General features: G+C 37.0%; 1 protein-coding gene across 1 annotated transcript in view; it reads right to left on the bottom strand.

Annotated features, from left to right (window-relative positions):
• LOC102854444 (alcohol dehydrogenase 1-like) overlaps window positions 1-14,238 on the bottom strand; it is a 28,682-nt gene extending 14,444 nt beyond the window's left edge. The window contains exons 1-3 of the mRNA XM_006893107.1: window positions 14,221-14,238; window positions 7,829-7,930; window positions 376-514 (exon numbers count right to left, since the gene is read on the bottom strand). Coding sequence (XP_006893169.1) covers window positions 376-514; window positions 7,829-7,930; window positions 14,221-14,238 — 259 coding nt within the window. The remainder of the gene's footprint in view (window positions 1-375; window positions 515-7,828; window positions 7,931-14,220) is intronic.
• Window positions 14,239-14,446: the final 208 nt, after the last annotated feature.

Genomic DNA, 14,446 nt, shown 5'->3' with positions numbered 1-14,446 from the left:
GAGGGTAGAGAGAATAGTGCAACAATGAATGAATGGAAACCCAAAATCTCTGTAAATGTTTATGAAAATTAATAAAATATAATTATAGAAAAAAAAGAAATACATTGGTTCTATCTCAACTTTTATTTACTTTGCAGCCATAGCTCTGTCATTGCCCTAGTGGCTTGTTAGAGATAGCAAAAGAAAATGTTTGTGATTCTTGGAATCACGTGATAAATGTAACATCATGATATGTGACTAATGAGAATAATCTAGAAGCAAGTCAAATTAACTCTCTTGTAAAATATGCTAATGTGCTATATGTTGTGATCTTGCCCAGAAGAGCCCATTGAGGTGCTATTTTGGTAAGGTTTTTGCTATTTCATAGTATCATACCTGGTTTAACAGAGGTCACTCCTTCACCAATACTCTCCACAATCCCAGCTCCTTCATGGCCTGGGATTAAAGGAAATTTAATCAAAAGTTCTCCTTTTAGTACATGACTATCAGAACCACAGATTCCTGAAGATGTTATCTGCATAGATATAAAGTGACCAAAGATCAGTTATTTTGCAATTTTTTCTCCTTTATTCATTCTATAATTGAGCATTTACATTTTTACATTCATTATCTCATTTGATCATTGTTACAGTGTCAGAGAAATTCGGGAAAGGTCATATCAGGCCCATCTTAAAGAGGAGAACAGGAGACTTCAAAGATTAAAATAAACTATCCAACATCAGATGGTTTATGAGCTTCAGATTTGGTAATAAAACTGGAGATTGTGACATCTAGTCTTTACACTCAATGTTATCAAATAATCCTGAAAGGTAAAAGAAGTATCATGTAATAGATAAATTTTTACCAACTGGCAAAAAGCACCTCCATTAACACAGATAGTCAAACCCCCTACTCCAAAGTTTCTGCATCACTTTTGGAAAATCAATTTTCATTTGTTGAACTTGTATAAAACACTTTAAATTAATAATGTAAAATATTTTAAGAACTGATGAAAAATTTAACTGACCTTGAGAATTTTGAAAAATTCTTATTTCATGGTCTAAGTTTTCTTAACTCTAAATGGACCTAACCTAATTAAGTTAGATCATAAAAGTAAAAACAAAGTCCATAGTCTATATACCAATGATCTGCCTAAAATACAGCCAATAAACTATTTAAGTCCTACTGACTGATTTTCCATTATCTTTACTGAGATAGGTGGCATTTTATAGCTGACATGCTGAAAACATCATGAGAAATACACTGAGCTTTTGAGTTCCATAGTGTTAAGGTGGCTTACAGATGCTGTCTAGAGAGGAAAAAATGGGACATTGGGACACAAGCCCATGAATACCTTTCTGAAAGCATCAGAGGAAGTGAGACTAAGACAGCCCCTCACCGCCTCAGAACAGAAATCAGATAAAGAGCCTAGCCCCATGGTGCCTCTAGAACCACACAAGTAGCAAGAGGTTCATTTATTCATTGTTGATGCACAGACTCACACTTGTGGTATTGAGAATGGAGTTTAATAGGGAAATAAGTTGGAGAGTGGGAGAGGCAAAAAAGTATATGTTTTAGCTCAAGTTCCAAGGTACAATTCTTCAATTAGTCCAGGCTCTGGTTTCACTTCAGCAGCCAAATCCAAATCCTCCAGCAAGGTTTGCCTCAGTGTAGTTATAAGTCAGTTTCTCTTTCAAGCATCTGACAAGAATGGCATACCCTTTCACTGTGGCCAGCACAAATGCAAGAAGCCTCAGAGCACACCTTGTCACAATTTCTTTACAGCAATGCCACAGTCTCTCCACCACCATCACCAGAGTTTCACTCACACCAGTGCTTTATTCCATTCTCCTTCAAGGCTTGCCACTAGAAATCTTGCTCACCTCAGCCTTTGTTGCCTTATGTGGGAAGCATTCTTTCTGTTATCCTAGTCCCACAGTTGTGGATGATTTGTAAGACCATATGTCTGCAGTTAAGGTAGTTAGAGAAGCCATAGTAGGTTAACCGCAATACTAAAAAAGCCAACTTTTAGGTTAACATCATAGATGCTATAAAAATCTAGCAGTGTTATCTAACATTTAGCAAGCTGAAGTTTTATTAGTTTTATTCTTCCATAGCAAATATAAATATTTAATTATCTGTGAAAAAATGTCCATAGCATAAGCTGAAAGTGGATGCCTCTGACTTTAGGGGTAGATCTAGTCCTGAGTTTTATTCAAGACTGAGAATAGCATTGCTTATATGCTTGTTGCTGTCACTTTGACCTTGATGTCATACTCTAATTTATTATTTTGAGTTCACCCTATCTTGTTAAGTACTATAAGAGCACAGGACAGTGAGTAATCACCTAGTAAACATTTTAGTGAAAAGTGATACACAGTAAATCTTTACTAAATGATGTCTCATCAAATTCATTCCAAGGAACTCTGGTGATGTAATCCACTGGGGATTGTATCCAATAAAAAGTATGTACAACATAACAAACCCTTACTTAATCCTGCATGACCTTCAAACTTGTTATTTTGCTTAAGTGTCAACCCATCAACTTTAAGGTATCTACTATTTTATTCATTATGTCATGTTCCAGGGACTTGGCCCTTCTGATAACATGATCAAAGTATGTGAGATAAAGCCAAGTGAATTTAATATTTAATATGATTTGAAGTAATAAGACTCCTAGTCTGGGGTATTGAACGGTTTCATATAATTTAAGATGCATCGATTGAAAGGCTGACTTGAGAGTGACAAAGAAACTTTGATAGACCAGTGTTTTCTCAATCCTGGAGAAAATTATGTTCAATAGCTGTTCATTATCTATTTGAAGGCTATCACAGCTCTCTTACTAATCCTTCCCAGAAAAGGATAACTTACTACATTGCACACAATTTTCTTGAGGTTATAAAAACATGGTGGAAGGGGAAGTGGCATCCACTTCCATAATAGCTTGCCTCAGGAAACCCTATGAACTTGGAGAGAGGATGAAAGGCACCCAAGCATCAAGGACTCTCCTTCATAGGGTCGCTATGAGTCGCCTGCGACTCAACGGCACTTAACAACAACAACAACATAAAAATATGTGAGCACAAAACAGTACAATATGATGATTTGTCCATTAGTTATTGAATAAATAGGTGTTTATTGACCATGAATATTTGTATCACAGATGCATCTGAAAAACACACTCTTTTTACTTCTCCTCAAAACTCAGAAGAACTTTACTCTAAAAAAAAAACCACACACAAAAAAATACCAACACAACTCTCTAGATTTCATCAAGAAATTGTCAAGCCTGTGATATTTTATCATCTTAGTAAAAAGATGACATAACCTTGCTTGCTAAAACTGAGGAGGACCTGAAGTACTTGCTGCAGAAGGTCAAGGACTGCAGCCTTAAATATGGATTAAAGTTCAACATCAAGAAAACAAAGATTCTCACCATTGGGTTGATTAGCAGAGTCATGATAGAGGGTGAAGAGACTGAGATTGTTAACAGCTTCCGTTTGCTTGACTCCATAATGAACACTCTTCAGCAGCCAGGAAATGAAAAGACTAATTGCATTGGGAAAGTCTGCTGCCAGGGACCCATCCAGGGTACTAAAGAGCAATGATGTCAGTCTGGAGACTAAGGTGAGCCTGATCCAAGCCATAATCTTCGCAATAGCTTGTTCTGTATAAGAAAGCTGAACAATGGCTAGAGATGATAGAGGGAAAATTGATATATTTGAGATGTGGTGTTGGAGAAGAGTATTGAATATATCATGGACTGCTAGAAGAACAAACAGTCCTAGTGGGGGTTAAATCAGGCTACTCCTTAGAGACAAAGATTCTGAAGCTTCATCTGTCGTACTTTGTACATGTTGCAAAGAAGGACAATTCCTTGGAGAGGAACATCATACTTGGAAGGGTGGAGGGACAGCACAAGAGAGAAAAACCCTCAATGAGATGGATTGATTCAGTGACTAGGGTAATGGGGGTAGATGAGTCAGAGACAAATAAGGTTGGCACAGGATAGAACAGGACTCAGAGCTGTTGTACAACTCTGAACAACAAAAAATAACAGTAAGAAATACATAATTTAAAAAATAAATTGAATTGCCTATGTTATTGTTGTCCTAGCAACGTGCCCAAAGTATAGGAGATGAAGCTTTATCATCTTTGCCTCCAAGGAACACCATGGCTGTACTTTCTCCAAGATATGTGTTTGTTCTTTTGGTAGGACATGAGATATTCATAAGTACTTTTCTCCAACTCCACAACTCAAAGGCATCAATTCTTTTTCTGTCATCTTTACTCACTTTCTAGATTTCAGATGCATAATAAGTGATTGAAAGACTATGTCTTGAATCAGGCGTACCTTAGTTCTCAAATTGAAACCATTTCTCCTCAATAATTTTGAGAAGCCCCTGGCTGCAAACTGTCTCAGTGAAATATGTCTCCTGATATTCTGACTGCTGGTACAAACTGTATTTATTGATTGTGAATCCAAGTAAGAGGGAGTCAACGAGAATGTCAATCTTTTCTCCATATGTTCTGCTATTGTCTATCCTCCCAATGGTTTCTGTTTTCATTACATTGATACATAATCCATATTGAATGATGCAGTGTTTGGCCTTCTGTAGCATCACTTCAAGTTTTCGCATCTGGTGAACAAGGTTGAGTCAGCTACATAATGAAAATTATTGATGAATAAATACCGATGCCACATTCTTCTCCATGGAGTGCAGCTTCTGAAATAATTTGCTCAACATACAGATTAAATGATGCTGCTGTTGTTGTTGTTGTTAGGTGCCATTAAATCAAGTAAGACTCAATAATGATCCTGTGAACAATGAATCTGAACCCCATCCTGTACTGTGTCACCTTCACACTTCCTGACACACTAGAGTCCATTGCAGCAAACACCATGTCAATCCATCCACCTGGTCTGGTCAAGGGTCTTCCTCTCCCTCACCGACCCTCTACCTTTGCAAGCATCATGTTTCTCTCTGAGGAAAGCCCATCCTAGTAACATGCACAAAGTATGTGGGGTGAAGCCTCATCATCCTTGCCTCCAAAGAGCACTCTGGCTGCACTCTCTCCAAGACTTGTTTGTTTGTTCTTTTGGCAATCTATGGAATATGCTCTTCTCTAGCACCAAAGCTCAAAGGTATCAATTCTTCTGTCATAATTAATCATTGTCCAGATTTTAGATGCATAAAAAGTGATCAGAAAGACCATGACCTGAATCAAATGCACCTTAGTCCTAACACTGTTATCATTGCTCCTCAATAATTTGGAGATATCCCTAAATGCAGACAGTCCCAGTGCAAGGTATCTCCTTATTTCCTAATAGCTGATGTCAAGAGTTTTAATTGTGGATCCAAGTAAGATGAAGTTGCTGACAGTTTAAATCTCTTCTCCATCATAATGTTGCCTATCAGTCCAGTGGCAAGAATGTTCGTTTTGTTTTGTTTTTTCATTGAGATACAGTCCATACTGAAAGCTGCATTCCTTGATCTTCTTGAACAAATGATTCAAGTCCTCCTTACTTTCAGCAAGCAAGTTTGTGTCATCAGCATAACACAGGTTATTGATGAGTCTCCCTCCGATCCTGATGACACATGCCTCTAGAATCCAGCTTCTCAAATAATTTTCTCGGCATACAGATTTATTGTGAATGGAAAATACAACCTTGACATACTTCCTTTTTCATTTTAAACCACGCAGTATTTCCCTACTCTGTTCACACAACTGCCTTCTGGTTCACATATAAGTTTCACATGAGCACAATTAAGTGCTCTGAAACTCTCATCCTTCTCAATATCAGTCATAATTCGTTATGATCCGCACAGCCAAATGTCTTTAGCTAGTCAATAACTCACAAATATGCATTCTTCTGATGTTCTTTGCCCTCCCTCAGAATCCATTTGACATCATCAATGATATCCCTGGTGCTGTGGCATCTTCTAAATCTCACCTGAACATCTGGAAGTTTTCTTTCTATGTCCTCTCTATCTAATTTTGTTTGTTTTGTTTTATATTTTTTTAAATTTGTATTTTATACAGATTTATTTACAAAATTTGTATACATCAATTTTCACACCATTCTATCCAGTTTTGAATGATCTTCGGCAACATTTTACTTGCATGTGACATTAATTATTTTGTTTGATAATGCCCACATTCTGTTGAATCACCTTTCTTGGGAATAGGAACAAATATGGATTTCTTTCGATCAGTCAGGCAGCTATTGTCCTCCAAATTTTGTGGTATAGATTGGTGAGCATGTACAGGGCTGCATATGTTATTTCAAACATGTCAATTGGTATCACATTGATTTCTAGTGTCTTATTTTTACCAATACTTTCAGTATAGTTCGTATTTCTTTCTTCACTAGCTTAAGCTCTTGATCATATAGTACCTCATGAAACATTTTATTGTCAGCTGATTCTTTTTGGTACAGTGAGTCTGTGTATTCTCACAGTCTTATTTTGATGCTTTCAGATCATTCAAGATTTTGTCTATAGCATCTCTAAGTATTACAACTCGAAGCTTGATTTGTTTTTCAGTTCTTTCTTCTGGAGGATTACCTATGGGTTTTTTGGGGGGGGGGAGAATTTTTTTCTTTTATTTAAATTCTGGTTTTACACCTAAAACACCTATACACCTATACAAACATTATTAAAACTGGGAAATAATCCACATTGAAATACTAGGTGCCGTCGAATCAAGTACAACCAATAACAACTCTATGAACAAGAGATCTAAATTCTGTCCTACTCTGTGCCTTCCTCCACTTCCTGACACACTAGAGTCCATTGTGACAATCACTGTGTAAATCCACCTGATTGAGGGTCTTCCTCTCTTTCAACAACCCTCCACTTTTCCAAGCATGTTGTTTTGTTTTGTACCATCAAGTCAGAGCCAACTTATATCTGACCCGCCGGCATGTTTTTAGATGAAATTAATCTCATGGGAGGAGATTGCCTATCCTTCTCCTGAGGAGCACCTGGCAGATTCTAACCATATGCCTTTAGGATTGCAACCCTGCTTCTTGCCACAAAGCATGAGGATTACTTATACTTTCTCCTAATTCATAAAAGATCTCAAAAGTTCATTAACTCTATGCACTTAACCTAGTTTGTAAAATCCTTAATTTGTGAAGAGAGTTGTTGTTATTAAGTGCCCTCAAGTTGTAGACAACTCATAGCAACCTTATGAACAAAAGACCTGAACACTTGTATAACTTTGGTCATTTCTCCATGTTCATCGAGTTTCCAGAGGCAAGTCATTTCAGAAGTGGATGCCACTCCTGCTTCCAAGCTTGTTTTAATAGGGAAGCTCCACCAAACACTGTCCTCCATGGGTAACCATTATTGCATTTGACACATCAATGTCAATGTTTAGCATCACAACCACCACGAATTACCTCTGTACAGCAAATGGACAGACCAGTGCTATACCACCTAGAAGAATGCTTGACAAAAACAATTAAAACCATGCCTGAGGGCCTCAGATTAAAATCACCCACCTTGGGCTTGGTAGCATCACTTTCTACTCACTAGCTCTCTCTATGTTTTCATTGTTGTCCTTCCCAAGGAACAGCTGGTGGATTCTAAACACATGCCTATAGGATTGCAACCCGACTTCTTTCCACCAAGCATGAGGATTACTTATAATTTACCGTAATTAATCAAAGTTCTCAAAATTTCATTAACTCTACCACTTAACCTAGTTTGTAAAATTCTTAATTTGTGAAGAGAATTAGACCCAAATTATAGATGAGATACCTATATATAGATATGCTATGAAACAGGGTTTGTTTTTATTTTACCTTCAAATGTAAAGGTGAAAAAAAATGCAAATTTACCTTAATTCGAACTTCCCCAGCCTTTGGTGGGTCAACTTGTACCTTCTCAACTGAAAGGGGAGAATTTTCTGTCCAGGCAATAGCTGCTTGGCATGTAATTATCTATGCACACAGGAAAATAAAATTATTTCATATGGAAATAATGTTTTTTAAATTTTAAAAAAAACCCAACAACACACCAAATGTACTACATAGCTGTAGTGATCAAAAGGAAAAATACTGTTTAAGGCCGTTATTATAGAAATAGATAACTAGTCAGTTGTGTATGAGGATCTGAGAGGGGGAGCAGAAGCATGAGAATGGGGGTGGCTAATAATAGGGTGGCACTATTTGATGTGTGGATGGAGAGCTGGGTTAAGGAAATGGGAAACATCCTGTCTGAATGCAAAACAATATGCACAAACTTTGCAAGTAAAGTTGTATAAAATTAAAATTTTATGTTTAAAAAAAAAAGCCCCAACAAAAATGTTTATTCTTTAAGCAGTCCGTGATAGGTTCAGTATTCTTCCCCAGCACCACATCTCAAAGGCATCAATTTTTCTGTCATTCTTATTCATTGCCCAGCTCTCTGATGATAGCAAGTCATTGGGGAAAGTCATGGCCCAGATCAAGTGCACCTTACTCTCCAGATTGACATTATTACTTTTTGGCATTCTGGAGAGGTCCCTTACAGCAGACTATTCCTAATACAATTAATCTTTCGACTTCCTAATTGTTTGTGCCAAGAGTGTTGATTGTAGAACTGAGCAAGCTGTAATAATTAGCAATTTTAAATCTCTTCATCATCTATTATGGTGCTGCCAATTGACCTAGTGATGAAAATCTTTGTTTTCTTGATGCTGAGCTTCAATTCATATTGAAGATTACAATTCTTGACGTTCTGCAGCAAATATTTATGGTCCTTCTCAAGTTCAGCAACCAAGATTGTGTCATTTATGTAACAAGGGTTACTGATAAGTCTTCCTCCAATCCTGATGCCACATTCCTCCTCATAAAGTCTAGACTTTCAAATGACCTATTCTACATACACATTGAAAAAGGTATGGAGACAGAATGCATCCCTCATGCATGCACTCCTTTTCTAATTTTCAGTAATGCAGTGTTTCCTTGCTCTGTTCTGATGACTGCTTCCTGGTCCAAGTACAGGCTTTGTATAAGTGCAATCAAGTATTCTGGGATTTCCATTCTTTTTAAGGTTAGCTATGATTTGCTGGGATCCACACAGTTAAATGTCTTAGCATAGTCAATGAAACGCTATCTCAAGAAAGAGAATACAGATTTTCAGATGGTTGGCACCCAAATCAGGCCAGCAGTTTCTGATACATCAGTGACATGTATTGACAAAAACCTAGAGTTAATCTCACTTCACAGGAGACCTGAGGAAAGCAATTTAGATCCATAGTCTCTCCATCTCATATCCTTTCAGATAGGGCTGCTCAGAGCAAGGTCAAATGATATCCCCTCAGGTAGTTACCTATAGATTTTAACGTATATGGGTAACTCAAAAAATCTTAGGAAGAGCATACTCTTTTCTCTGACTTAGATCAGAAGGTTGTATTAAAATAACAGACTTTTTAAAAAATCATTATTTTTTGCTAAGTAAGCATATATTCAAACTTTGTTAATTATGCTTCTGGTCAGTGAGGAGATGGGACAAATGGTAGCAGTTTGCTTTCATAGATACGATTCAAAGACAATTGCTTCAGTAAAACTAATTGGAATTCAAATTAAAAAGCCTATGCTTAGGGCAGCACAAAAAGTACAGTATCAAAGTGCAAGAAGAAAACAATAAAAAAGATGCCCTAAACAGATAAACCTGATTATGACAGGAGCTGTATGATAGGAGCTCTTCTGCAGCACCCAAATGGAAATCCTTTCTAATTTGTGAAAGGTTACACCAAGCTTTCTGTAAATACATGGACCTTGCCCCAGAGAATTCAGTTAATATCTGAATAATGAACCTGACTTTTGTTCCCCAAATCATTCCTGAAAATTAGAAGGAACCTACAAAAGATAAACAGGGTCATTTGGCACAGATTCAGGTGGTTGACATCACATCCAAGGTGTTCAATAATCAAGAATGTCAGAAACCTCCAGTTAATGCTGTCTTTTTTAAAAAATTGTGTTTTTTTAATTATTATTATTAATTTTAATGAACATTTAGAGACTTTGGATTTCCATTCATTCATTGTTTCTCCCTGACCATCCCCACTCCAATTAATGCTTCTCTTTGAAAAGTAAAAGAAAAATTATTTCATTGTTACACAATCCTTCCCCACATGTCCACTCTACTATGCACCCTTCATTCTGGACTCCTGTCATGATAATATAATCTAATCATATATCCCTTTTAAACAGTTTTCTCCATTATCTATTTTAATGTAATATATGTAACTTATCCCACCTTTCTCAGTCTCCCCCTAACCCCAATGTCAGTCCTATTTTACAATAGTGGCACTATGCAGTATTTTTCCTTTTGTGACTGAGATATTTCACTCAGCATAATATCCTCCAGGGTTACCCATTTTTAATAATATTGCATGAGTTCCTTGTTTTCCAATGCAGCATAATATCCCATTGTGTGAATATACCACAGCTTCTCTATCCATTCATTTGTTGATGGGCACTTGGGTTGTTTCCAGCTCTTTGCTATTGTGAACAAAGATGTAATAAACATGGGTGTGCATATATCTGCTTGGGTGACGATTATGGTTTCTTTGGGGTATATTCCCAGTAGTGGAATTGCTGGGTCAAATGGTATTTCTATTTGCAACTTTTTGAGAAAACACCATACTGCCTTCCATAGTGGTTGCACCATTTTACACTCCCACCAACAGTGAATAAGGGTTTCAGTTTCTCCACAACCTTTCCAGCATTTGTTGTTTGCTGTTCTGTTAAATTTTGCTATTCTTACTGGAGTGAGATGATATCTCATAGTTGTTTCAATACTGTCTTTTTAAAAACTGCCAAAGGTAAGGCTAAGGGACTCCAAGACAAACCCCAAGAGGAAAAATGAGACTAGACAGCGATCAGAAGACATATTATATTGCAAAAGACAAGGACACTAGAAAAAGGCCTATCCAAGTTATGGCAAGGGCCCAATTCAGAAGAACCACCTTTCAGTTGGAGAGAGAGCTGAACTTGCTGATTTATCTGAAGAGGACTAAAAGGACCAGAGTATAAAGAGGTTCAGTCTGGTTTGTCACTGACTTCTGTCATCCACACTGGTCCCCTCTCTCCCCACCCACAAAATCTTGTAAACCAGTCCATCCTGAAATCATTTCCCTAGACTTCTTTATTGGGGAAAAAAATGAAACAAAGACAAAAAAGGACAAAAATTATGACTTCCTATACATGTCTAATTGTCCAGTAAAGATGGAGTCTGCTTTTAAAACGTAACTGGATGCCCAAATAATTTTTCTTCTTAAAGGCCAGAACATACATGTGGGAGTCTCTCACAAATTGCATGATAAGGACTAATTTAAGTCAGGAAAGCCATGAGAAATTAACTGAAGAGGTCAACAAAAAAGATTTTGAGTTTCTGAAAGCATTAAGAGTGACAATGGAAATGGGGATTTAAAAAGTAACACCATGAAAAAGTAGACCACTAAACCCTTTCAGGAAACTCATCTCTTGTAAAATCAGGTGTTGCTTTGGCCTTGCTCTGAATTAAAGGAACACCAAAAGTAGGCTTAAATGAATCCCTTATATTTGTGTATAAGAGACTTTATCTAAGCCACTTTCCTCCATCTGAAAAGCGTACCAGAGGAATGTCTATCTGTGTTTCATTGACTATGCAAAGACATTTGACTGTGTAGATCACAGCAAACTGTGGCTGACTCTGAGAACAATGACCATCCCAGAATACTTGATTGTGCTATATGAAACCTATTCTTGGACCAGGAGGCAGTTATCAGAAAAGAGCGAGGAAACACTGCATGGTCCAAAATTGAGAAAGATGTATGCCAGGGATATGTCTTATCTCCAAACCTTTTCATTTTGTGTGTGGAACAGATCATCAGGGAGGCTGGGATTTTTGAGAAGAAATGTGGCATCAGGATTGGAGAAAGACTAAACAACAACCTGCATTATGAATATGACATAACCTTGCTTGCCAAAACTGAGGAAAACTTGAGGCATTTACTGTAGAAGGTCAAGGTCTGCAGCCTTCAATATGGACTGAAGCTCAATATCAAGAAAACAAAGATTCTCACCATTGGGCCAATTGGAGGTATCATGATAGACAGTGAAGAGATTGAGATTGTTAACAGCTTTAGTTTACTTGGCTCTAGAGCAACACTTGTGATTCCAGCATCCAGGAAATCAAAAGATGAATTGCATTGGGAAAATATGTTGTCAGGGATCTCTCATGAGTACTGAAGAGCAATGATGTCAGTCTAGAATCTAAGGTGTGCCTAATCTGGGCAATGGTCTTCACAACTACTTAATATACATCAGAGAGCTGGACAATGGCAAAAGATGATAGGAGAAGAATTGATGCCTTTGAATTGTGGTGCTGGAGAAGAGTACTGACTACACTATGAAATGCTAAAAGAACAAACAGGTCCTTCCTAGAGAAGGTTAAATTAGTCTGCTCCTTGGACACAAGGATTTTGAAGCTCTGTCTGACATACTTTGGGCTTATTTCTAGGCAGAACTAGTCCTTGCAGAAAAACATCATGCTTGGAAATATGGAGTGACAGCACAAGAGAGGAGAATGCTGCATGAGATAGAGTGACTCAGTGACTGGGATAATAGCAGTTAGGCATGTCAGAGACAGTGAGGTTGGCTAAAGTAGAGCTGATGAGTTCAGAGCTGATGTACATAGGCTTGCTATGAGTGGGAGTTGAGTGGATGGCACATAATAACAACAACTCAAGACTGGCAATTAAGTGTTAAAGTGGTTTCACTTTCACCCCTTCATCTTGATGTCCATTTTCAGCAGAAAGCAGCCAGGGATTCTACATCCCTATTCCCAAGTAGGGAACTCATAAATCAAGAGACAATCTCTTTGTAAAGAAACTCTGCTTCCCCAAGAACCAACCCAGAACAATTTTCCTGGGATCAGAGCAACCTCTTTCAGTTAAAACAGATATAAGACTGCTTTAAGAAAAAGGTTTTCGCAATAAGTTCAGGATTATTCAAACACATGGTATAGCTCTAAAAACTTGACATCCTGAGTTTCCAGCCTGTAAAACTGATTCAACCTTCTAATTAACATTTATTTCATCCTTAGATCCTGTTTTGTCTATACTTATGCAGGTTACCTGCCTGGGAAAGAAAATGCATCTTTCATCTTTCTTGAGTTAGTATTTATCTTTTAAAATGGCGTTTTTCTCAGTCATAAGTAAACTGTAACTTAGGCTGTCTGTTTACTGAATACTGTATGCAAATTATTTTTTGAATGTAAGAAACATTTATTTTTGAACTACAGATAGTAATGTTAAGTAGATTAGTACCTAATTCAAGTAAAAAGGCAATAACCCTGTAGTTTTGCCCCTATCTATCCTCACTCATCTGCTCCCACTTCTTCTCCCCTTGGGTCCCCATACAGGTCTTACTAGTTATCCCTCTATTTTTACAATAATGGTCTTGTGCCGTATTTGTCCTTATGAAACTGAGTTCATTCACTCACCACAGGGTTTCACAATTTGGTGGATGGAGGGAGAGGGTGAAGGAAATGGGAAGGATCCAGCAGGGACCTGAAAAGATTGGACGATGGGCAAGTTCCAGTGGTGACTGATTTTATAAAATATGATGCATGGGAATGATTGTATTAAACATAATATGAATGAAAAATAGTGTGAAATACAGTGTATATGAACTCTGTGAGCAAACCAAGATAAAAATTTTAAAAATAATTAAAATAAATTTGTCTAAAAAGGCAATAACCATCTTTAGATAGGAGGCAGTTTTAGAAAGAATTCCCTTTGCTCTCCCAGATCTTCAATAAAGTGCTATGGATACTGAAAAGTGAGAAATGAAAGAAATGCTTGTGTTCACTAACAATGCTATCACCTAAAACTTTACTATCGTAAGTTGCTTACCTAGTTTCCTAATCCTTCCTAGCATTTGATATATGTTGTTTTACAAATGCATAAATCATTACTCCTTGGAATAAATTTCTGGATTAAATAATAGACACAGTATAAAGAGTTTGATCTATTATAAAAAATGAATTGTCTTTTTGTTGATTTAATGTAATAAAAATATTAACCAAGACATTCTCAGTTATTTATTTTCCCAGAAGTTGAGTTTAAAGTTGGGGAAATATTTGGGTATTATAGTTTTTTTTAAAAAAATTGTTAATCTCACCAGAGAACAAGCTGTCTTAATTTTGCATCAGTGCGTATTTTTTTATACCTGATTAAATGAATGTGGATCAGACTTACCTTGCCAGAAGTCTGCATGATGGAGCCTCTGTTTCTGTTGTGTCAAATAGCTATAAGTAAAAGAGCTTCCTTTGGTTTACTGGCTAACCAGAGGAAGTATTTATAGTACTTGGGTACAGAAAGTCATTAAAAATCATTACACAATCATGAACAAATAAGGAGGAAACAAGAGCAATGAATTGGTTGGCAAATACTTGAAAGTGAATGACAGGAAGGGATGTTAAAG

This window comes from Elephantulus edwardii, unplaced genomic scaffold (genome assembly GCF_000299155.1).
Source record: "Elephantulus edwardii isolate Elephantulus edwardi_28Jun2011 unplaced genomic scaffold, EleEdw1.0 scaffold00122, whole genome shotgun sequence".
In the NCBI taxonomy this organism is placed as follows: domain Eukaryota; kingdom Metazoa; phylum Chordata; class Mammalia; order Macroscelidea; family Macroscelididae; genus Elephantulus; species Elephantulus edwardii.
Note: the sequence above shows the minus strand (reverse complement) of the source record. Positions and strands in the feature narration are given on the sequence as shown.